This window comes from Oryzias latipes, chromosome 1, assembly GCF_002234675.1.
Source record: "Oryzias latipes chromosome 1, ASM223467v1".
Classification (NCBI taxonomy): Eukaryota; Metazoa; Chordata; class Actinopteri; order Beloniformes; family Adrianichthyidae; genus Oryzias; species Oryzias latipes.
In genome coordinates, this window is record NC_019859.2 from 8,379,324 (window position 1) to 8,404,474 (window position 25,151).

Sequence of the window (25,151 nt, forward strand, 5' to 3'; positions counted from 1 at the left end):
ATAAGAATAGAATGTAATGAAAAGTGATGAATGATAAAGAATGTTTATGCTACATTAGTTAACAAATGAAAGGGTTGCAGCGCAAAAAAATGTTTACGCAGGTACTGAAAATGAGAGAATAGCAAACCATTCCAAATTGCGAATGACCACATATTGGAAACTTAAAAGGGGAAAGTACTCAAAAAAATTGTTAAAATTGCTGCAGTAAGATTCTTATGCCATGTAGGCGCATGACAACTACTGAGCCAACAGTATGCGAACATCAAGTGAAAACAAAAGGCCTATTTGCTCTTTCAAGGAAGCAAAAATAAAGCCTAATGACACTATGGGATGTGTAAAATTAAAAAGGAAATGATAAAAGATCAAATTATCCTTAAATGAAGAATGTCTAAAGTGCAGAAGCAGAATGTCAAATTTGCTTAAAAAACAGACAAATGCTAAAAGACTACATAAGCTTTGGACGATGTAAAAGAGCTGAATAAAGCAGGATTAATATTCCAAACTTGAATGCAAAATTAGGGATGTCTGAAGACGGCTAAAAACAAAGTTTGGCTACAGGGAAATAGTACCTGAAATGTAGAATAAAAGGCTTGGAATAATTCTAAATAAAATGCCAAAAAGTTTAAATTAATGCTCACAGTGGCTAAAAACATCCAGAGAATTACAGATATTTAAATAGATCTGAAAAATTGGTTAAAATAAAAAGTCAATGTCATATAAACACTTTTCAGTTGTATGAATTGTGAAAGATTGAACATAATGTCTATGTGCTTGGGTGCAGAATTAAGGCTCCTGTTATTTAATAAGATACAAAATATGTTCAAATCTTTAAACAATAAGCAGGCGGAATAGCACAAAGGGTGAAATTTGATTGAAGAAATTGGAGGTGGAGGCTGTGAAAGAATGTAAGAGGATTGGAACAGCATCACTGGAGGAGGATGCATTTTGAAACAGCCTTGTAATTAAGATTGTTGTTCCTCTGTGTCCCGGTAGATGGCGGTGTTTCCACACTCATTTAAAGGATGAGCGCAGCCAGTGGTTTTACTACAATATACTGCAGTTTTTACAAAATGTATTGTTTTTTTAATGAAAGATAGGAGGATTTATACTTAGATTTTATTAGAAGGGGCATATATTTTTAAGGTCAAAGGGGGTAAATAAGGGACATCGACACCACTTGCTACCTCCGCTTTGACTTTCTGCCTACGCCGAGGAACTGCTGTGCGCATGCGCACTGCATCGGGTTCTGCCAGGACGGGGAGGACATCACGGAAAAAAATTAAAAAAGCGTAGCGGCGGCACCACAAACCCCACGCGGGGATCGCGTTTCTTCGCTGCGTCATAAAAACAGCGCGGCCCACCAACATGGCTCTGGCGTTAAGGTGCGGGACAACCCTTCTCCGAGGCCTGGACGCGGTGTGAGCCGTTCACCGGGAGGGGAGCGATATTTTCTTCGTATGGGAGCAGCATGCGGGAAATGGTCGGAGGCTGCTGCGTGTGTTCGGACGAGCGTGGCTGGGCGGAGAACCCGCTGGTGTACTGCGACGGACACGGCTGCAGCGTCGCCGTTCACCAAGGTGAGGCTAGCCGCCGTTTAGCGGCCGAACACCGGGCAGCTGCGGCGGCCGGAGCCGGCCGGAGGCGCTGGTGGCTCGGCAGGTTTGTAGGTAGGCTCGCCGCTGTGTACGTGCGTGTTTTTGCGTGTGGGAGGGGTTGGACGGGTAGGCGTGCTGCTTGTTGTTTCCTCTCGGCACACATGACGGACCGCGCGGGGCCACGCGAGGTGACACCGAACGCGGAGCGGACCCAGAAAGCTCCGCGTGCGTGCGTGACCCACTAAATAAACCTGAGGCTCCTTTGTTGAAGGTGGAGGCGCAGGTTTTTAAGGTGGAAATGTCTGTGGAAGAGCTTTCCATCACAATAGTCAGAGCATCTGTCTTCTCTCTGTGCCCCAGCCTGCTATGGCATCGTCCAGGTTCCCACCGGCCCCTGGTTCTGCAGGAAGTGCGAGTCACAGGAAAGAGCCGCACGGGTGGTGAGTACTGCCATCCATCCATCCATCCATCCACCTCACAACTCATCCATCCATCCACACACTTATCCATGATCTGCCCGCTCATCCATCCATCCATCTATCCATCCATCCATCCATCCATCCATCCATCCATCCATCCACCTAACAACTCATCCGTCCATCTACACACTTATCCATGATCTGCCCGCTCATCCATCCATCCATCCACCTCACAACTCATCCATCCATCCATCCATCCATCCATCCATCCATCCATCCATCCATCCATCCATCCATCCATCCATCCATCCCCCTCACAACTCATCCATCCATCTACACACTTATCCATGATCTGCCTGCTCATCCATCCATCCATCCATCCATCCATCCACCTAACAACTCACCCATGATCTACACACTTATCCATGATGTACCCGCTCATCCATCCATCCATGCATCTATCCATCCATCCATCCATCCATCCATCCCTACCTGTCTGAGAACTCTTCTCTGCTTCCAGAGGTGTGAGCTTTGCCCCCATAAGGATGGAGCCCTCAAGAGGACGGACAGTGGAGGTACACGTCACAAACTCTCACGTTTAAGTGGTGGTGGGAGGGGGTGATGCTTCATAGTCTCATGGGGGGGGGGTCTCTTCTTCTGTCAGGATGGGCCCACGTAGTGTGTGCACTCTACATCCCAGAGGTGCAGTTCGCCAACGTCCTCACTATGGAGCCCATTATCCTGCAGTACGTCCCGCACGAGAGATACATCAAGGTATGAGGCCTGCAGCCCCCCCAGAGGGGGGGTTCAGTCTGAACATTGATCTGTAGCGTCCTGATCTCCTTCAAAGCGGCAGTGCTGGCTGATGATGAAGTGTGAACCAGAACCAGAACTAGTCTGCTCTAAAAAAATTGGTACCACCCCATCAGGAGCATTCCTGAACCGACTTGCTTTTTCAAGTTTCTAAGATTGATCACTTCTTTACTTCTATTGAAATGAACGGAGAAAAGCTGGAATCACAGCCAGCTAACAATCCTTACAGCAGATTGGGGTTTTAATAAACCTCTTTGCTTTTAGTAATCTATTTTCCTTTAAACTCATCTACTACAGTTAAAAAAATCATTTTAACAAACATTTCCATCTGAAAAACACGTTTTTTTCTGCTTTGATTATTATTATTATTTTTTTCACTGAAGTCTTAATAGAATAAACCGATTATAAACCATCAACAGGAAGGCCAAATGTATATAATGTTTTGGTTGTTTTACATCTTCTTCTGCTGGAATACCGTTTAATATTTAGTACATTTGCTGCGTTGTTTCAGTTTTATTCCTTTTATTTTTTGCATTCTCCAGCTTCTTGTTTCTTGAAGTTTATCTGTTTTTAGTCATTTTTGCATTTAGAATAGACAGCTATAGCAACAATTAGCATAATTTTTGCTTTATCTTTTTCAGTACTGCATACTTTACATTGTTTGCTTGGTTTTTGAACTGTTCTGTTTCTTTTGGTGTCCTTAAAATGAATTAGTTTATTTTATAGTTTATAACTGTGAAACATTTAATCACAATCCTTAAAATTATCAGGCCCTTCTTTTGCTGTTTTCTTCTTTCTTTTTTGTTAAATTATAAAAAAACACCCATCAATGAATAAAATATACTGTAGGTGTATGTGTATTTTAAGTGATATTAAAGGGCTTCACTGACTTGCTTTAAACTTCTTTCAACAGAATTTAAATTGTTCTTTGAAACTCTGTTCCTATCTTTTATTATTCTTCTCCTTTATAGCTTTTATATAATTATAAGTATAATTTAATTTTTGTTTAAAAACTTTTCATTTACAACTTCTGCCATCATTTTCTCTTTTTTATGTGCCTCTTGCCCTTTTTGCATTATATGTTTTGCATTTTTTGAAGAAAATTGGTACAATATTTAGCACTCTTAGCATTCAGGCATTTTCTATTAGTTTGGCATCATTGAAGCTCATAATTATTTTTGGTTTTGTACAAAAGTTTCATTAGGAAAGAAGATTAAAGCTTTGAATTTATTTCAAATAGAAATGTTTTATCTTCGTATATCCACTAAAACTGAGCTCAGCGTGAATTCGTCATATAGTTTTATCTTGTTACCACCTGCTAATATCCTTAGAACAACCACAGAACCGGGTCGTTGACCCTCCGACTTCGGTGGTCTTTGTCGACTTCAGTCTTCCCTCCGGAGATTTGAACCTCCAGGAAAGTCGTTTTCTGTTAAGATAATCAATTAGCTTGATGGATCAGTGAATTATTGTCCACAGCATCAACTTTGGTGTTTGTGAGCCTAACTTCAAAATAAAATACTAATGGGGAAATTGTTGTGGTTTTAGGTATGGGGGGTTGCCCAGGGCGGCAATTAAAAGGGGGCGCCGGCTCAGCACTGGTGGAGAAAAATAAATCTGCGCCACTATGGTTTCCTATTCTCTGTTATAATAGAAAACGGCCTGAAACCTGTGAATTGACGCCCCTGCAGCTGAGAAGACGATGAAACGCTGATGAAATGATGATGATGGTTTTGATTCTAAATTTGCGGGCGAAGATTTCTTTGGGCAGGTGGACGTAATGTGGGCGGGTTTGGGTTTGGTTCGGTGGTTCATTAGTGGAACACGTCTCAGCAGGAACATGCGGCATACCATCCTCGCCATCATGAGAAACTAATGAAAAAATCAAAATGTGTTACTTCTGTAACTGCAATTGATTTGCGCCATCCCTAATGATCGTGCGCCTTTAGTTTACTCAGCTTGATAATCCATATCATTCTTTATTAACTATTGTAGATAGATCTTTTTTATGACTGTTGACTTTCATGTCTTTATTTTCCATATAAAATGTATTTTACGCTTGCCTGTTGTTTATTTGGTGTTAGTATCTGTCATAAAGCTGCACTGTCGTCCGGGAATGTAGAACCGCCTCTGATGGGAAACCTCTTAGGAAAAAACAGAATACTTTTACAGTTCATTACCTCTGAATTTCTGTTCGTCAGAAGGTTTTGGAGTTTCAAGAAGCCTGAAAAGTGAAAGTCTGTTTCATGTTGTTTGAGACTAAAACTTCACTAACTGCTCAGACATGGAAAAACAAATGAGAATATCATCAGCATAAAATAGGAATTTAGCGTAAAACTTGAAATTTCTGTGTGGGTGTAGCCAATGATTTTACTCATCTGTTTACTTTTTATACATGTATGCCAAGATATGAAAAACATTGATCAACTGCAGCTAACATGACCTTTAAAAGGCAAATTTTCAGTGTTTTGTTTGATTTGTTTAGCTTGACATGACGATATATCTATTATGCCAAAGTGACGCATTTCCCATGAGTGATATATGCTTTTCACGACCTTTGAACCTTTGAATCCTGCTGCCGCGCAGCATCGACTCACGCAGGAAACATGGTTTAGGTTTTTCCTTCGCGGGGGAAAAACCAGTTCATGCTTCTGATCCTCGTCGCTCCTTCTCCACCTACACATCCTGTACGAACCGCAAGTTTTTCTGGGAAATGTGGGAGACTTCCAGTGGCAGCATATGTAGATAAGGCGGGCTAAAAAAGTCTTGCTTTAACCCAAGACGCGAGTGACCATTAATCTGAAAATCATCTGTTGTGTGAAATGCCGAAAAGTGAGCGTAAAGCTGGCAATAAAAATGATGAGTCACAGCTTTTGTTCATCAAAAAACGTTTTTGATCTGTTCGCAAAGTTCAGGAATCTCGGATTCTTTAGGCTCCGCCCACAGGGTTCAGTGTGAGGATTTACGCGACCGTACATGAAGTAAATGTGGCTACAGGAAGGCTTCAGAGGTTTTCAAAGCAGAAAGAAATCCAGGAGCTTTCGCTGTGATTCTACAGGTCTTTTGAAAAATTTCTAATTCCAACTAGAAGCAGGAAAAACAGACGTTTGTCTGGAAAAAGGTTTTCTGTCAGAACTTCATCTTACCTCTGAAAGGATGTAAGACAGGAAGTGGAGCTCGCTTTTCCATTTTTTTTGTTGCGTTTCTTTTGGTTCACTCAGACGGTGGCTCATAAATTAACTGGAAGTTTCAAGAAATATTTCAAATGTTTCAAAAGATAATCAAGATCATCCAGTGATCAGATTTTTCTTAACTTGTCCAACTTGCCTCTTGCGTTGGACATATTTTACTATTACAACATGGGGTTATGAATCTCCTGTAACACAAGGTGTATATTTGAATAAACTCCTTTTGTAATTTAGACTAAACTTTATTGATTTATATTAATTAGATTTGTAACCATTTTTTTTTTGGACCAGAAGGAAAAGAAAAGGAGGGAAGAAGGGAGTCAAGACAGAATCTGGGGTCAGGCCGGTTCAAGAAGCACAATGGCTTTAGAGCAGGTGTCACCAACACGGTGCCCGCGGGCACCCGGTCGCCCGCAAGGACCACATGAGTCGCCCGCGGGCCTGTTCCAAAAATAGCACATCTCATAGAGAGCTGCGTCTAAAAATTAATTTTGTTCTGTTGCTATTATTTTTTTAATCACACTTGTATGTATATAGATTTAAAAAATACTATCTTAAAAATACTTTAAGGTTAACGCGCACAATATTTACCTATGGGCAGTAAAGTAGAGCTTGTGGGATGTGGAGAGTAAGCTAGCGGGCGCTGTATGCACTTTCGTACCCCAAAAACATGGCAGAAAAAAGAAAGAAAACGTATCTCTTTCACAGTGAATGGGAAGAGGAGTTCTTTTTTACGACTGTAAAAGAAACCTGCGTGTGTCTGATTTGCGGGACGACCGTGGCGACAGCAAAACGGCACAATGTGGAGAGACATTTCAATACGTGTCACAAAAGCTACCATGATAAATATCCACCTGCAAGCGCCCTACGGGCAGAAAAAGCCCGTGAGCTAAAGACCGCTCTGGGTAAGCAACAGTCTTTTTTTACGAGGCCGGCCAAAAACTCACAAAAAGCATCCGAAGCCTCGTTTAGAGCTACACATTTTCTGATCAAGAAAAAAAAGGCATTTACAGATGGAGAAGTTGTCAAAGAAGCGATGTTATTAATTGCTAACACTGTATTTAAAGACGAGAAAAATGGAAGCGACCTAATCTCCACTCTTTCCGACGTCCAACTGGGGGCATCTACGATGGCAAGACGAGTATCAGCTATGTCCAGTAACTTGGTCGATCAGTTGGAGCAGGATCTGGCGAAGTGCAAGTGGTTTAGCCTCCAGTGCGATGAGTCCGTGGACAGCAGCAGTACAGCGCAGTTATTGGTTTTTATCCGGATGGTGTTTAATGATTTCTCCACAAAAGAAGAACTCCTGACACTACTGCCCTTAAAGACAACTACGAGAGGAGTTGACATTTATAACACGGTGAAGGAGTTTTTCGTGCAGAAAAAGGTGCCATTGGAAAAGCTGGTAGCGGTGACAACAGACGGGGCTCCTGCTATGGTCGGCCGACAGACAGGTTTCATCGCTCACTGTAAACGTGACCCAGACTTCCCCAAATTTCTGCATTACCATTGCATCATTCACCAGCAGGCGTTGTGTGCGAAAGTGATCGGCTTTGGGCACGTGATGACTCCCGTTGTGAAAATCATAAACAACATCCGCTCCAAAGCAAAGCAGCACAGGATTTTCAAGGTACTATTAGAGGAGATGTCAGCAGAATATGGGGACCTACTGCTACACACAGAAATCAGATGGCTCAGCAGAGGACGAGTTTTGCATCGTTTTTTGTCTCTTTTGCGTGAAATCAAAGAGTTCATGCAGTCCAAAGGCGAAGATGTCTCACTGCTAGAGGACACAGAGTGGACACTTGACCTTGCATTTTTGGTGGACATTACTGGGAAACTAAACCTCCTGAACTGCCAGCTGCAAGGCAAAGGTAAGACTGTTGTCGATATGATAAGTGCTTTAAATGCATTTAAAGCCAAAATGAATGCATTCTCTGCAGATTTACAGAGAAAAAAAGTTCTGCACTTTCCCTCTGTGCAGTCAGTGCTGAAAGACAATGCTTCTGCATCTGAGACATTTGAAAAAGTGGCAGAAAAGTACATTGAAGTAATAAACAGACTTGGGCAAGAGTTTGAGAATAGGTTTTGTGACCTTCATCAGCTTGAACCATGTGTGTTCTTCATTTCCAACCCTTTCATGAATGGGGACACAACATGCTTTGCTGAGCAGTTAAGTGCAACGTTCAACTTGGATGCTGGACAGGTGGAGATTGAAATTATAACATTGCAAAATGATCTCCATCTCAAAGCCTACCAGGCTGCACCAAACTTTTGGCGCCTTGTTGACACAGAGAAGTACAGTGGAGTATGCACAGCAGCCATGAAGGTTGCCAGCCTGTTTGGCTCAACCTATCTCTGTGAATCAGCATTTTCTGACATGAACTTCATCAAAAACAAACACAGAACACGCCTCACTGATGCACATCTGAGAGACTCACTCACAGTTGCAGTGTCAAGTTACACACCAGATTACAACACACTGGTGAACAGCATGCAATGCCAGTCTTCCCACTAACCAAGGACGGATACCAGATGTAGTCAGTGACAACATGGTAGTGCCATGGCAAAGTTGAATTAAAATATTGAAGAATTGTGTTCAATTTAAAAGTGTGTTCATGACATTTAAAAGTTATAATTTTGTTAAACATAACACAGACTTGGCCATTAGTTCAAAATGTGAAATAAAAAATGTATTACATATTTAAAAATATGTAAGTTGATTTTGTTTAACATTACATAATTGTTAACTTTTTGAAACATGTTGCAACATAGTTCATGATTTGTTAACAGGGCATGTCAGTGGCTTGTGCAAATGGGATATTTTTTGCTAAAATGTAGTGATGTAAGTGATCATCTGAAAATGTAACAAATACTGTGATTAATAGAGATAAAGTGTTGAATATTGATATCTGTTTCCCACCTTGTTGTCATTTTTGATAATCATTGTTAGAAATCATTAACATGATCAGTGTTTTTACATAGGTGAGTATTACTAATCATTATAAATAATGTATAACTAAAGGCAAACTGAGCAAATTTGTTATTTCAGAAGAGCGTATCAAACTGGTAGCCCTTCGTATGATTCAGTAACCGTGAAGTAGCTCTCAGTTTCAAAAAGGTTGGTGACCCCTGCTTTAGAGAATTAGAGTCATTTAAAAATATATGATAACTTTGTGGTCACATGACTCATTGATTGGTTTGTTTTGTATCTGTTAGAAACCAGTTTTTTATTTCGGTGGTTGTCGTCATCTTGGCCACAAGAACTGAAGACCTCACTGAAGAGAACTTTTAGCACTGAAACTACTTTTAAAGTCCCACTGGGACAACAGTCTTTTAATTATGATATGAGGAAAAAGTCTGTGTCGTTTTCTAAAACCTTCTGCAGAGCGGCAGTAGTTTATTAGAAATGTGCCTCTGAATTGTGGGCGGGTCTGTTGACATGGAGCAACGCCCACCACCCCTTACTCGTCACCCATAACTGAGCGCTCTGTTTACATGCTCCTCGTCTAGCTTACAGCCCCTCACACCCATTAACCCAACATTACCGGACAGTTGGAAAAAGATCGTAATTGCGGCGTAGAAAATACGCTGGGCGGGCCGCAACAACCCTGCTCTGCTCCATTCTGATGCATCCACTCGTAGACAAATGGATCCGTGTACATCTTTATTTTTGTCGTCCGAGCTGATATGTGGGTCAAAACTGTACCAGCTCAGTGGCCTTGTGGTAGAGTGTCCACCCTGTGACTGGAAGGTCGTGAGTTCATACCAAAGACTACGAATGGGACCCAATGCGTCCGCATGAAAGGGTTGGATTGGAGGGTTAAACCACCAAACATTCTCGAGCGCGGCTGTGTCTGCAGCTCACGGCTCCCCCAAAGGATGGGTCAAATGCGGCAAACAAATTTCACCCACCTAGGTGCGTGATAGCTGATGGGACTTTAACTTGCTTTGCTCCAACATTGCTTGCCATTTTTGTTGCACTGGTAATGTTAGGTTGGGATTTTGATGGGCTGTAAACTAGCAGGAGAGAGTGTAAACAAAAGGATGATGGGAAATCAGGACACACTTCCATAATGGTCTCGCCCACAAATTAGAGGCAAACTTCAGATGAACTCCTGCCACTCAGCAGAATGTGAGGGTTTTTTTATTAAATTTGGCTAAAAACATCATCATCGATATTAAGAGACCACTGGGAATGCTTTTACAATAGATCAAAAGATGATTGGAGTGGGATTACAAAGGGTTAGAGGGAAGGATTTGTTGCTCACATGTCAATCAAAAGTCCTTACCCCTGTTTCAGCACAGCTTTGATCGGATAAGTAAGTCCATAAAAGTCCATCTCAATAAAGTGAATTCCTTCAAACAACAGAGGTGAAAAGAGCTTTTGATCAGACGCCAGAGAATGTTTATTATTAACAACTTTTAAAATTTGACTAAATGGAGATCAAACTGCAGCAAATCGAAGTTCATTGTAGGCCTTTTATTTTGAAATCAATGAGAATTTTTCTGGTTTCCTGCCAACTCGACCTTCTCTTTGCATTAGGGCTAGATTTTCTGTTGTTGTCTTTGGTGTTTGGGCCCCTCAGACCGCCTGCTTTAGGTGAGGTTAATGGATTTAAGGGCTGAGATTATGAACTTTGAGATGCACCAAACTCAGTTTTCTTGGCTAATTCTGAATATAGATTTTTTCCAAATGTGTTTCTAAGACTCTTAAAAGAAAATAAAAAAAGATTTAAAGTATTTTCTTTGGTTTGGATCGTGTTGTGTATTTTCTCTGTGTGCGGCGCGGTGCCGGTCCGCGGCCCGGGGACTGGGGAGCCAGATGATGTTTTATCCAAACCTCGGACGTCAGACTGGTTTTGCTTTCTTCCTCATTACTGTGCACGGTCCAGAGAAGTCGGGGTTTGATCAATGCTCTCCAGCATCCAGGGGTTGATGTCCGCTTGCATGCCTGCATATAAATGCACATGTGTGAGTGTTTGAGCCTCTGGTCTCATATTACTGTGTCAGCTACAGTAAATTGCATGCAGCCCCCCCTGCACACACACACACACACACACACGCCGTTAACCATTCATCCAGATTCTGCCGCTGCATTCCTGAACTTGGTTTCAATGGACAGTGGAGCTGGCCTTTCTTTAACGCCGAGCGTCTCCGGCTTCTCATAACGCCGCGGACGTCCTCCTTGGGCGAAAGTGGAAAGCTGAGTGGGATGTGGGGGAGTGCAGGAAAAGGGAGAGAAAAAATCAAAAGCAGAGGGGGTTGAAGCCAAAAGGTAAAGAGCCTGCTGTTTCTTTGTCTCGCACCTGTTGCTAGGCCTCTTCTGCCCCCTGCCAGTCAGCCCCGCTTACCGGGAGCAGCCGCTCCTCCAGCCTGATCCCTCACGCTTCTTTCCTCTTTGAGCTCTGTGGTACAGTTACAAGTTAGTGAGTCTTTTGCCTGCCCGCCATTGTGCGAGTTTTCTTGAACAGAAAGTGGAGAGACGCCATCCGGATAACGAAAGGTCTTCCGCAAACATCGTCAAACATCTGGCGAACAGTTTTTGCAGGAGAAAGCCGTGCGAAGCTCTCTTCTTCTGAAGAAACGTCCTAATCATTTACAGCTCAGCTGCAGTCGGACTCAGATTAACAAGCGTTTCATCTCTCTGTCACAATGATTTACTATAATAGCCAAATAACAGGAACATATGAGGGAGCTGTGGCTGCACCGCTGCGGAGCAGCGCCAGAGGAACTTCTGTTGGCGGTGATTAGAACCAGAACACTTTGTTTCCCGCAGGAACATTTGGAGATTCTGAGGACTTTGTCTTGTTTCCCCGAGGATGGAGTCAAAGTCCAAAGAAAGTCAAAATTCTAAGATCTAAGGATGCTAAATAAACAATGCAATCCAAAAATTTTGAATTAGTTCAGCTGGATAAAGTGAAAATATGTGAACAATTTTTAAATACTAGATGTATGAATTGGCTTCAATAGCAACTGCTATTCTAAACTCTTTCATTAAAGATCTCCACAAATACAGTTGTTGCAGCAGCGAAAAGGAACTTGTGTGGAAGTTTCGGTTTCATCTGCTGTCTTTTGCTCTCCAGACCTGCTACATCTGCGAAGACCACGGCAGAGAGAGCAAGGCGGCCTGCGGGGCCTGCATGACCTGCAACAGGCAGGGCTGCAGGCAGGCTTTCCACGTCACTTGGTGGGTGTTGGTTGGACGCCGTCCGTGGTCATGTGTGCACTTGTGGTTTTGTGGCTGATTTACACTGTAGAGCCCCTCGCAAAGTTATTAGCAGACATTGGGAACATTTTTGGTGTTACTAATAAAAGGATGCCACTTGCTAGAAAAACTTCCCGTAGCACTTGTTTTCTCACACACAAACAGGATGTTTAAATAAAGAATTATCTACTTTTAAGAGGATGAATGTTGTAACAGTGAAAAAAAGAAACACAGAGAAGGGAGTACAGTCGAAAAACACGACAAGCAAATGTTCTAATTAAATAGTTCTTAACTGCTTTAGTCTGCTGGGTTTGACTTCTGGAAGTGTTGTGGATATGAAATGTGTTTTGTGGTTGTTTTGTGTATTTGAACCCGACTTTGTGTGTTCAGTGCTCAGATGGCCGGCTTGTTGTGCGAGGAAGAAGGACCAGAAGCTGACAACGTGAAATACTGCGGCTACTGCAAACATCACTACAACAAAATGGTACCAAAAAAAAAAATTTTTAATTAAAAATTGTGAACTATTGGATGGTTTAATATAGACTTGTTATTGCCACACATTAGCCATTTGTAAATAAGAAAATAGAAAATCTTTGACAACAGTTTTCAAGAAGGATGAAGCAATGCTGAGACAGAAGAGTTCCAGCTGTTTCCTGCCTCTAATTTTAGAAGAACACATTTGCAAAAATAAACACATTGCTTAAACATAAAAAAAAAATCCCAAATACACATTGAACATGGACGCAGGAATGCGATTTTCATGATCTTTCTATTTTTAACTTCAATAGCAGAAGAAGCTGCGCTCCGGTGAAAACAAAAGCAGCTCCTTCAGTCACTTTAGGGGGCGCTCCAGCTCCCCGTCACAGGAGAAACAGCATCACCACCACAAGCAAAGGAAGGTGAGGGCTTCTAAACCTTTAGAAAAACAGTATTCTTATACCGTGGTCTGGGTGAAATCTCGACTCTGATTGGCTGCTGGGTGTGCGTTAAAAAGTGATAACGCACAGGGATAACCACACGCCTAAAAAAGAAGTTCTGGTCACACGGCTGAAATGTTCTAGATCACTGCGCTGACTTCTTTGAAACAAACTTTAGCTTCATCATCTGGACAAAAACAACCACTAAGAGGTGAACTTTCTCTCTGAACTGATGCTTTATTTATCGTGACCACCAGCATATATATATCGCTTTCCTTTGCAGTCAAGGTCGGAGGTCGGAGCAACCCATTGTCACGGCAGCACCACACAAAATGGGCCACTTTTTATGAAAAAAGGGATCCAAACCGAAAAATAACAAGAAAAAGTACTAAAAACTGGTTGAATATTTCTTTCTTTTGTATGTGACCATGGCATAAGCGAGTTCTTGGCCTTCGAAGTGTGTATTGTCAGAATAAACGCACTTCGTTCAGGGTCCCACGGCGTGCGATAATTCGAATAATTCACACTTCGTTGGACATTAACCCTCACATAAACTGTGGTGTTTTTGAGTCACAACGACAGATGAAAGTCGACACAAAAAGCCCAGTTATGGGGAGTTGCTATGGTTACCAGAATTCTACGAGGGGGGGGGGGGGGGGGGGGGGGGGCTTCCATTATAAAGCTGAAGCACAGCAGAGAGGAAGGGAAAGGAGCTTACAGCTCTCACAAGGGGTTCTGCATTATGACCCCGTGTGTTTGTGTTTACAGAGTCACAAGGACAAGATCCGCCCAAAAGAGCGCCACAACAAGACCGGTGACAACATGAGCGCCTCCATGCCAACAAGCAGCATAGAAAAAGTATGAACCTTTTATTGAACCTTTGTAACTTTTAATTTGTCCTATTTACACTCCAGTCTATCATCATCCAGTCAGTGGCGTCCCACAGTACTGAACTTCTCTGGTTTCTTTTTTATAACATTTCATTCTTCTTTTTACCGGACATTGCTGTTTGGATAATGACGTTTGTCCATCATTTCAACTTTTATACGCTTTGGTTTCGGGAATTTTGTTTTGTTTTCTAAAATGTAATGCTGTTTTTAATATATCTTTTGCTTTTTTACTTGTCTTCGAAATGTTTTTGTGATTTGTTGATGTGATCCGCTCTTAGAGTTTGGCTTTAAAATCGGAAAGTCGGCGCTTTGGTTCAACGGACAAACCTTTTTTGGTTCTTTTTAAGAAAGTTTCAAGCGAAGGTGATGATGTCACAGCTGCCTGCAAATCTGCACCAATCGGCGCCTCAGGTTTGTGTTTCTGAGCTTCATGGCTGCAGATGTGATTGTTCCTCGTCTGCTTCCTCCGCAGATCTCCTCCAGCCACCACGGCAGCAAAGACAGCAGCGAGGGAAAGCCCAAAAAGCTCAGCTCGCACATTCACGTCCATCGCAGCAAAAAGACGGGAAGCAACGGGAAGAGCTCCTCCTCCTCCTGCTCCTCCAGTCCCTTCAACCCAGGTAGCACTGAAAAGAGCGTCCGTCTGTTTAGGCGCCATTTCCATGTTTGATTCTGTCTGTGTGTGTTTCTCCTGGAGAAGGCTCCCTGTCTGCGGCTCCAGACTTCCACCAGTTCTCCTCTTCCTCCTCCTCCTCTCGCCTGGAGCGGGAGCACGACCGTGGAGCCGATGAGCACAACGGAGAAGAGCGCAAGACTCGACACAGGAGGCCTGCAGTGCAGGAAGAGGAGGAAGAAGATGACAAGGATGAAAAAGAGGAGGAGGAGGAAGATGAGGAGGACTGTAAATATCACAAACCGCCGGCGCTCACCCCCGCCGATGGCCCTCTGGGGGGGTCAGAAGGTCGCTCCAGCCCGTTTGAGAACAAGGTCACCATCTCCACCTTTGGCTCCATCATGCGCATCACCTCCTCATCAGCTCTGGGCAGCAACAGCAAGATCCGCAAGATCTCCTCCTCCGGAGACCACAAACCTCCCAAATCCATCTGCAAGCCGTCCCCAATGAGCGCCCCGCCCATCTTGGAGGAGGCCGACAAGAAGGAGAAGGCCACGCCGCCGCTGCCGCTGCCGCCCCCGCCGCCGCTGCCGCTGCCCCACGAGAGGAGGCACCGCGGCAGCAAAAAGAGTCGGCACGGGCCGGGACGCCCGCGGGGGAGCAAGAACCGGGAGAGAAGGGAGGAGGAGCACCACCACCTCCGGGCTGCTGCACCACCTCCTCCCGCCTTGACCTCCTCTCTTTATCCCACCCCGTCCATTCCAGCGTGCCCCGCCACCTCTTCCTCTCTCTCCTCCTCCTCCTCAGCGGGGAGTTTCTCTGCAGGCCGAGGCGGTTCTCTGCTCGGCTCGGGTGAGTCTGAGCGAGCATGCGTGTGCGGTTTCCCCCCAACTTCCTGTTAGCATTCGGAAGGGGGAGTAGAAAAAACCCACGCTCTTATCTGTTTTTGCACTTTTCTTTGCTGAAATGTTTGCATCAAAAGCAGCAGCTTCAAGTCCACGGCGACCCGGCTGTGCCTCAGATCCGAGCGGGTCAGACTCTTTCAGCGCCGGAGTGATTCTGAATCTGTGCCAGGCTCTGATACCATTTCCCCTCGGAGCTGCACATTTCCTGACCCACTTTCCTGTTAGACGTCCTTTCTGAAGAAAGAGAAACCAATCCACCTCTTTTTTTGTTGTTGCTGTTTTCCTCCAAGGTATCTACACCGGTCTCAAAGACCCACTGTCTGTGGTCGGGGGAGTCTGCACCACCTCCTTGTCCATGGGAGGGGGGATGTGTAGCACCCCTCTGTCCTCGGGGCTCGTCTCCTCCCACGTCTCCTCGCTGCCTCACCCGTCAGTCAGCGCCGCCTCAAACGCACAGGTTTGTCTCAGAGCGCAGGTGGAGTCGCTCAGATCTGAGGAGGCTCGTCATCAGCAAACCTTCAGGGCTTCGGGTTCGATCACACAGAATGTTTCCACTCGCTTTGCTTTGTTTTACTGAACATCGGTTTGCTCTTCATGCACCTCAAAGCAAAAAAAAGTGAAACAAACCTCACTCCAGACAGGGTTTTTTTCTGTCAGATCGGATTTTTAAACAGCAGCTTTTATAAAGATTAAAAGTCTGTAGCAACAACTCCTTAGCAACGAGCACAAACGCTTTCCCTCAAAGACCCAGTCCGGTAAAAATCCCGTTCTTGGTGTATCTCTGATGATGGAGGACATATGTAAAGAAAAGTGAGTTTAAAACTGCATTTCTGAGAATTTCTTTATTCAAATTCCTGTGAATCAGGAGGAGATGAAAAAGTTTTGTAGTTGTGACGTAGCAACCACACTAATACTGCTCAGCAACAGCGACGGGAAGGGCAGAGTCGGTGCAGAGGTAAATTTCTAATGAACTACTGCCGCTCTGCAGAAACTATGTCCTAGAAAACGACACCGTCTTTTTTTTATTTTGGCCAAAAGTCCACTGGGATCACTTTTGAAATAGATCAATGATGATGGAAGCGGTAGGAGCTGAAAAACGGTCCTGACATGCTAATTCAGATGCCAATTCCAGGCCTCGGGGGGCCAATGTCCTGCATGTTTTCCAACCAATCTGCCATTGAAACCCACCTGATCCAGGTCATCTGCAGCAGGTAAGGCAGGATTTATCGAAACCCAGCAGGAGGCCGGCCCTTAAAGCCTGGATTAGGGCACCTCTTTGCTAATCGGTTGTCCGACCAGGAAATGTAGTTGTTTTGAATTGTAGTTCTTCTTTGTTTTGTTTTGAAAGAAAAGAGGCGTCACGGCTCAGGAACAACCTTGAAACAGACCTCCATTAACTGGATGTGGTTATTTTGAGCAGATAAAATGTAAACATAAACATAAAGTAAGCTCAACTTCTGACTAAATAGAAATGATCAGGGCTGCCCAACCCTGGACATCAATCCACCACCCTGCTTTTTTTGTTGTTGCTCTCCCTTCCCTCCTTCATGTTGATGACCTGACTCAGGTGTAAATGCCTTCACTGAAGTTCATATCCCACAATGCAATGCGTGAAAGATTAAATGATGACTTTTTGTGTGACTCTGATGTTGGTTGTCTTTCAGGTCCATCCAGGCTCCAGCGCCTCCTACAGTCGGAGCTCCACACAACCGTTTTTCAGCTGTCTGTCCACGGCGCCGCCTCTGCTGAGCCAAGCGCAGACGTCGCTGCCAGGTGGGAGAGCGCCTCCTACTGTGCTCATCAGATACAGAGACTTTGGGTTTTATTGACTTGAGAAAAACGGCGGCTCGTGTTTGTCTCGCAGAGTCCGACCTCGATGACTGCCGTTTCCCGTGTCAGGGGACCTCGCCGAGAGAGAGTCTTTCCTCGCAGTACGTGCCGCTTTTCTTGTCCGGTTCTGATCAAACGGCGAGGAAAAGATGAAACTCTGCAGTCTCCTCCCTCACACAGGTCTCCCATGAGCTGTCTTCCTCTTCTGTTCGACCACAGAGACGGGCTGGGCGCCGGAGCCCGAGCCCGTCCAGAAAACGTCCCCCCTGCCAGCTCGCACATCGAGCTTCTGTTGGAAAAACACGGCAATGCAGAGATGGGCGTCAACAGTAAGTTACACGCCAGTATAACCCAGCACCAACAAATTTCAGCTCCTTAGGTCCTGGAAATGAAAAAACTGATTCCAAGTGTTTCTTCATTTAGTCAAACTGCAGCAAAACTTAAACAGAAAAAAACATAAATGTTCCATTTAATGTTGCAGAAATGGGGACGAAAACAAAACAGAAGATGAAGTTGAAACTTTGCATATAAAACACATTTAAATGGAAATTTCAATGAAATTTCTCTTTTTGCTTTGAGAAGATCTAAATCATAGTTATTATTATCAGTAAAACAAGCCTGAGTCACACGAACAACAAAACTGGAGGTACAAACATGAAGGAACAGATGAGAAAACAATCCTCTTCTTTCCTACTAAAACAAGAAGTGACTTGAGAAAAGTTCTGACTCTAGAAATATTTCTGGAGTTCTGGAAGATGTGGGCTTGTTTTTTTGTGACTGAAAAACAAGCCCACATCTTCATTGTTCCTCCGCCGTGCTTTACTGTTTCGGCTGTTGTTCTATTTTGGGTTTCCTCAAAGAATGTTGGACTATAAGAACTATTTTTTTTAAAATCCTGTGTATATATTATATATTTATTATTAAGAGGCTGAGGTGTGAGCCCTTATAGTCTGACATGAAGCTCCTCGGTTTCTCTGATGTCAAAAGAAACGAGCTGGGACTTCCTCTCAGGAAAGACTGACCTTCTGTCTCCTAAATGCCTCCAGTTCTTGATCACTGAGATGTTCAAAATGAGTTTCTGATTCTTTCTTTGGAGTTTAAAGTTTTGTTGATTTAATAAAACTGCTGCAGTCAATTGGAAATGATTCATTAGATGTTTTTTGTTTTGTTATTTCTTCACGTATCTGCAGTCATATCGCCATCTCAATATTTATCAACAATAGTCTCAATGCGTCTTCATATGGAACAGCCCTACTTATGGGGGGGTGCATTGACTTTCACCTCCTCTGCAGTTGTGGAGATGCTGCAGTCGCTGCATTCCCTGCAGCAGGAGAACCAGCGGCTCCAGGACCAGATTCTCAGCCTGACTGCCAAGAAGGACCGGCTTCAGGTGCTCAACACCGAGCTGGCCGTGCCTTTCCCTCCTCACGCTCACTCCTCGCAGACTTCCTTCCACTCATCTGCGCATATCAGCTTCCTGTCATCAAATCAAGGTGGGATGCACGTCAGACCTGATTACTGTTAAATATCTGCTCATCAGTTTAGGTTTTGATACATGTTTTTGTGCCGTAGACCTCTTGGGGCGTACCTAAGTGGTGAAGAAGTCAGTATTCTAGTCTCTGTGAGGCTGATGGCCCATAGCAACCGTAACACTTTTTTATGTCTGAATTTAATAAATGTGTGTGGGGATTTTTTGTTTTGTCACTATGTGAAAGGAACATTTCTATTTTTCCTTAGCAACCGATGTTTACATTAGCCGTATCCGCACAGTTGGCCAGATGATGTCACGTAGGGAATGGATGTGTTTGGGTTTGGAATTTTGATTGACAAATGTTTTTCAATGTGAACTTCTTAATTTTATACGTCAACAATTCTTTTTTTATTCTAGATGAGAATGTTTTTCCAAATAAATGTTACTTTATTAAGAAAAAGAAGGATCGTCTCATTGTTTGGAGGATGCTGGTAGTTCCTCTGCTTCTCCTCACTCTCCCTCTGCTCCTCAGATCCCCTGAGCTCCAGTAAGAGTCCGCTGTCCAAGAGTTGCTTCCTGAACGACTCGTCCTTTGTGACGTCTTCAGAGGTGAGTCGCTCTTCGCGCTTCGCTCCTCGATGTTCGCAGGTTTTTGTCTCACAGCTTCTCGCCGTTGATGCAGGAGCTCCACTCGGGAAGCCCGTCCCGCAGCAGCTCCTCGCTCTCCTTTCAGAGTACTCCTCCTCCTCAGCAGAGCCCCGCCTCCTTCGGTCAGCCCCTCCTGAATGGGTTGGGTCGAGGCTTGAGTGACAGCTTGGGGGGCCAGATGGGTGGCTCCTCTCTGCCCACCATGGGGGGGCTCATGACGCCCCTGGCAGGAAGCCCTCAGCTGAACGGCATGCTGGGAAGCCTCAACGGCGTGATTCAGGCCCCGGCGCAGAACTTGTCACAGTCGACGCTTCCCGCTCTGCGGCCCCAGCCCCCCCCACTCCACCCACAGGCGTTGGCTCAGAGCTTCCAGCTGCCCAAGAGCGCCAGCCCGTGCGTACGCCGAGCAAGTCGCCCGCCTGCCGCTCGTTGTGTGTGTCTGGTTGTTGACAAGCGTTGTGTTTGATGCAGGTCGGCTCTGCTGTCGGAGCAGCAGAAGCAGCTTCTCCTGGAGCAGCAGCAGCTGCAGCAGTTCCTCGCCGCGCAGAACTTCACGCCGGTAAAAACCGTCTTGACCCTTTCCCACCTTCACTTGCACGAACATCAAGACGAGAGGGAGGTTCTGTTTTTTCCCCCAATGTGTCGTAAACTGAAATGAGTTCATTGATGTTTGGTAAAGGTAAAGGTTTGGTAAAGAAAACAAAGACCACAGTCACTGGATCATTTACTTTTTCACAATTAATCAGCCGAGGTTTGAACATGTTTTTGCTCCGTTATTGTTTATGAAGACTTGTACCATGATCCGGGTGAATACTCTACTCTGATTGGCCTAAAAAGAAGTTCCGGTCACATAGCTGAAAAGTTCTGTATCAGTGCGCCGGCTTCTTTAAAACAAACTTTAGCTCCATCATCTGGACAAAAACAATCAGTAAGAGGTGAAGTTTCTCTCTGAACTGATGCTTTATTTAACCCATCGTGACGATCAGCATATATATTGCTTTCCTTTGCCGCTGCAGTCCAGGTCCATTCCCGCTCAGCTGAAACAAATACCGTATTTTCCGGACTATAAGTCGCCCTTTTTTTCCTAGTTTGGCAAGGGGTGCGACTTATACTCCGCAGCGACTTATATTAGAACTAAATTGAAATAAATACATTGTTTACCCTCCTGTTATGTTCATTTGTGAGGAACAGAGATGATGTTCCTGGGTCAATTTGATGTATGAGGTATGTTAAGTGTTAAGAGTATGTTAAGTGACTCAGAGAATCAGCAAACCTTTTTTTACAGTAAGATCTTGAAGGCTAACAACATAATATTCTATTTTCCAATGATTTCATAGATTCAGAAATGCAATAAAAATGACAACTGTTTCTACAAATACAGGATGAAAACAGAGTATTAGTTGGCCAATGATGATTCATGAAAGGAATAAATAAATAAATATGAGAAAGAATTACTGTGAAATTATGAGATAAACAGTCTGCTATGATTGTGTCATATGAGGTTGTGAAAGTTATTAGTTCTTGGTCTCAGATTTTGTCAAATAAATTTCCCGTCAAAATGCGACTTATAGTCCAGTGCGACTTATCTGTGTTTTTTTCTACTTTATAATGCATTTTTGGGCTGGTGCGACTTATACTCCGCAGCGACTTATACTCCGGAAAATACGGGTAGTCAGTTTTTTGTGAAAAAAGCGAATCCAAACCAAAAAATACCAGTAATAAAATTTGGTTGAATATTTATCCCTTTTGTAAGTGACCATGGTATAAGCGGGTGGATGTGTGCATTATCAGAAACTAACGCACTTCACGGACATTTCAGGGTTCCACGGCGTGCATTAATTTCTAATAATGCACACTTCGTCGGCCATTAACCCTGCATAAAATTTAGTTGCATAAAATGAATTTGAATCCTTTCAGTGACAATGTTGGGAATTTGTTTTAATTTTTTAAACCGTTATCATTATTTTTACAGTCATTATCATAAAACATAGATTTTCTTTCAAAAGTCTACTTTCTTTGGTCCTGATCATTTTGTTTTCGGGTGAGTCCAAATTCGACGGCTGCGTCCTTTAATGTTGGCCGGCTCTTTCGTCGAACGGGTAGGCCGGATGTTAACAGCTGTGAATTGGGACGAGTCTAGCCGTTACATCGGTGAGTGTCCTGTCGCCTAGCAACCGCAAGTCTCAAACAGAGAGGAGTAGTGAACTTATTTGATTCAACTTTTAATTCTGGAGGTGTAATTATAAAAAGGTTTAATTATTTCCAACTCTGGTTCCCGCTTCACAGTCCGCCATTGTCAGAAAATTTCCGGGTTTGGCCGCAGTGCATCTTGGGATATGGACAGCATAAAAGGACACACCAGACCAATCCTTGAAATGGGGAAAAAGAAGGCAGTATTGGTTGGCCGCCTTTGACGGAGTCGTTGAATTTGGACAGCACTTGTCGCGGCGCTGTGACAACATCAGCCTATAAATGCAGCAGGAAGAACGCAGCCGTCCAATCTGGACACCGCCTTTCGCTTTAGTTGCAGCCATGTTGTTTTAGGGGGTGGGGTTATTGATTTAGCTCCACCCCTTTGATCCTTTATGAACAGGATAATAATTTGAATGAAAACAGCAGCAAAGTGTCGAAGAGAATCAACTTAAACTAAAAGTTTTTTTACGGACGGTGAAATCACACCAGAAAGATTTTAAAAGCCAGATTTGGGAGCTGCTGGGAACGTCTTTGGTTTACTAATTGCTGTCAGGATGAAGATCTGCCTCATCTTCACCATTTTTTTGCAAACTGCTGGAAGTCTGCAGGCAGTCGGGCGCCACCGCCGCTCTAAATATAGCATCAGATTTGTTTCCTGTTTGAGTGCAGGTTGGTTTTGCGATCACGCCTTCCAGCTTTGGGTTCTGCTGTCACCTCTGAGTGAAAGTCTCTGCCCCCCCCTGCAGGAGCAGCAGCTGGTGGTGTGTCAGATGCTGCAGCAGCAGAGGCAGCGGGAGCTGCAGCGCCTCACGCTGACTGGGGCGCTCGGCTCCACCCCCAGCTCCCCCATGCTGGCTCCGTCGCCTGGCCTGCTGTCGTCAGCCTCGCCGCTGCAGGGCGGACAGGGTGGCGGCCTGTTCCTGCAGGAGAACGCGCTCCACAAACCGCCGGTGAGTCTGCAGAGGTCAGAATGACCAGAAGAACAAAAAAACATTCATTGTATCCATTTGTTTTCTTAGAAGATTCTGATTCAGTTGTTAAATCCTTCGTTCGATTTGATTTGATTTATTTCAAGCATTAAAAAATAGTAGAATGCTGCACTAAAAAAATTACAAAACACATATATTTCAATCCCATTTCAGATTTCAATTAAAACATTGATTCGAATTTAAAGAAAAATTACCAAAAAGATTTTTTTGAAGGATCTCTCAGTCCAGAAGGAATTCTGGACTGAAGGGTTCCCAAACAGGGTGCATTTACTTGTTAAGCTTTCATAATGGAGGCCAGTAAAACTTGAAAAACCTTCTAAAATGAAGTTTGTTTGCTGTTTCCATTCACAAAAACCCTTGTTTTGTGTTTCAGGCCTCAGAAAAGGGCGGAGACAAAAACGGGTGATGCTCCCCGCTTGGATGAAGACGTGGCCGCCTCCTGCCAGACTGACAGACTTTCCCTCATCTTTGTCTGACAAACGTCTATGAATGTAAAGCAGGTGGAGTTTCTCGTGTTTGGAAATTCTTGATATCAGAGGTGTTTGTTTGTTTGTTTATTTGTTTGTGTAGGCAGCTTTCAGAGAGAGCATGAGTACAGTGGTCTCTCCTTAAATTGCACTAATTTGTTTGCTCGACCAACCAGGCAGCCTGTGAGGGCAGCTTTGTGGACTTTTATTTTGAAATATTGACTGATCATGGACTTCTCGAGCACTGACCCCGCCCACCCCGTTTGACCTGTTGTGACCTGATGCAGCCATGCAAAAGGGAAAGGTTTCTGAGTAATTTATCGAAGCGCAATGATAAAAAAAAAAAAAGTTATATTTCTGTTTTTAAAGCAGGACTGTTTAGATGAGCTTTCAGTTGGGGTTTGGTCCAATTGCTTTTCAATCGTAACAAAACATATTATCATTAAAGGGCCAATACCATGCTATTCTTGATATCCATGTATATGATAATATACTACATCTGGCACACAAAAGAACCATTTTGTGTTAAATATTAGTTATTTTCCTGAGTTCTTTTCCAACCTGAAAGTAAGACGCCTCGATGTCTGAGGCTCCGCCTTTGTCTCTGTGTGGTTGCCATGACGTCATCAAGATGGATGTGCATAGAAAAACATTTTTAATCAATAACTGCTAGATCGTGGAGAAAGTGGGTGTGTGTGTTTGCCTGGGGGCGGAGCTGGCAGCACAGACTCTTCCTGGAAGGGCCGGTGCCTCATCGGTCTACGTCACAATGTGAGAACCCGCTCGTTTTAATGGATTGGAAGCTCAGCGGCCCAGGTTTTTAGTGGATTAATCAGAAATGAGTGACAGGATCAAAATACCGCTTTGGGGTTGTTTATAGTAAGGAATTAACCTTATAATACACTTAAAAGCTCAAAAAAATGGATTTTGCATGGTATAGGCCCTTTAAGAAACATTTTTTAGTTAGGATTTAAGGATTTTAATTTTTTCTGAATCTTTTGTTACATTTCAACATTAAACCACAGCTTGGGCTAGCTTCAAATGGCACTACAAACATTTACACTTTTTGCTATAGATCCTCACACCCCTCCACAAATGTAAGGTAAGAAAAGATGTGTTCTAGAAGAAACACTTTTCCTCTAGGGGGCGCCACTGCACAGATTCATGCATCTGTCATCAGACAAACCTGTAGTCGTCATTGAACCGATACTTTCCAGTATAACTTGAACTATTTTCCCTTTGTGTGTGTCAATAAAAGACACTTTAAACGTAAAGTCTCTTTCAGGCTGCATGCAGAAATAAGTTATTTAATTGAGTCATATGCACATTTTAGACATATAACAGCAACTATAAGCAGCGGTTGCAAATAGGCCTGCACGATATTAGAAAAATCTGCGATATGCGATATCAGTGTTTGAAACTGCGATGATGGTATGACTTGCGATAAATGGAAAAATAGAAAAGCAAAAATACCAATACATTTTGGTTTCAGTGCGAGTTTTATTCAAATAATTCAACACAACTTAAATTAACGTGCAAGTTTTATTCAAAAAGAAGAAAATATATTTACCATAGAACTTGCCAAAACTATGATGAATGATTACAAAAAATTTATATAGATGCCCAGGAATAAAATAGGTTGGTGTCTCCTACATTTCCATTTTACTGCAAGTGTTATTAAATAAGTCAACATAACTTAAAATCAAAGTCTTTTTCAAAAAGGAGAAAAAGTTAAGACCTATAGCTGTGGCCAAAACATAAATGAACAATGAAGAAAAAAGATAGAGGCCCACAACTTAAACGTGACCTAGTATGAACTAGGGCTGCACGATATGAGGAAAACTTGCGATATTAGTGATCAATATTGCGATAACGATATAATTTGCAGTAAATAAACAAATAGAAAAATAAACAAAAACATCATTCCCATTTCATTGCAACAGTTTAAAAATTATACTCCAAATGACCCTCGTCGACACGGGGGACAAACATCTAACATAATAGG

The 25,151-nt window shown here is 43.4% G+C and overlaps 1 protein-coding gene across 2 annotated transcripts; it reads left to right on the forward strand.

The window, feature by feature from the left end:
* Positions 1-1,192: 1,192 nt before the first annotated feature.
* On the forward strand, positions 1,193-24,916 carry mllt6 (MLLT6, PHD finger containing). Of its 2 annotated transcripts, none has more exons than XM_011494360.3 (20): positions 1,193-1,577; positions 1,956-2,035; positions 2,535-2,589; positions 2,679-2,788; positions 12,102-12,205; positions 12,614-12,707; positions 13,012-13,122; positions 13,909-13,998; positions 14,503-14,650; positions 14,728-15,495; positions 15,839-16,005; positions 17,213-17,321; positions 17,413-17,479; positions 17,559-17,707; positions 18,671-18,871; positions 19,382-19,458; positions 19,532-19,890; positions 19,969-20,056; positions 22,437-22,640; positions 23,053-24,916. In XM_011494360.3, exons 1-20 carry the CDS (start codon positions 1,469-1,471, stop codon positions 23,083-23,085), a joined length of 3,123 nt encoding a protein of 1,040 aa, XP_011492662.2. In that variant the 5' UTR covers positions 1,193-1,468; the 3' UTR covers positions 23,086-24,916. The 2 variants fall into 2 exon arrangements, with proteins under 2 accessions (XP_011492662.2, XP_011492692.2); XM_011494390.3 differs by having other exon boundaries at positions 14,731-15,495.
* The last annotated feature ends 235 nt before the right edge of the window (positions 24,917-25,151 follow it).

Bases quoted from the DNA above. Each gene is read 5' to 3' on its own strand.
- mllt6 (XM_011494360.3), top strand. From the start codon at position 1,469: ATGCGGGAAATGGTCGGAGGCTGCTGCGTGTGTTCGGACGAGCGTGGC. The intron at 17,708-18,670 runs GTAAGTTACACG...CCTCCTCTGCAG, and splicing joins TGCAGAGATGGGCGTCAACA to TTGTGGAGATGCTGCAGTCG. The intron at 19,891-19,968 runs GTGCGTACGCCG...TGTTTGATGCAG, and splicing joins CTGCCCAAGAGCGCCAGCCC to GTCGGCTCTGCTGTCGGAGC.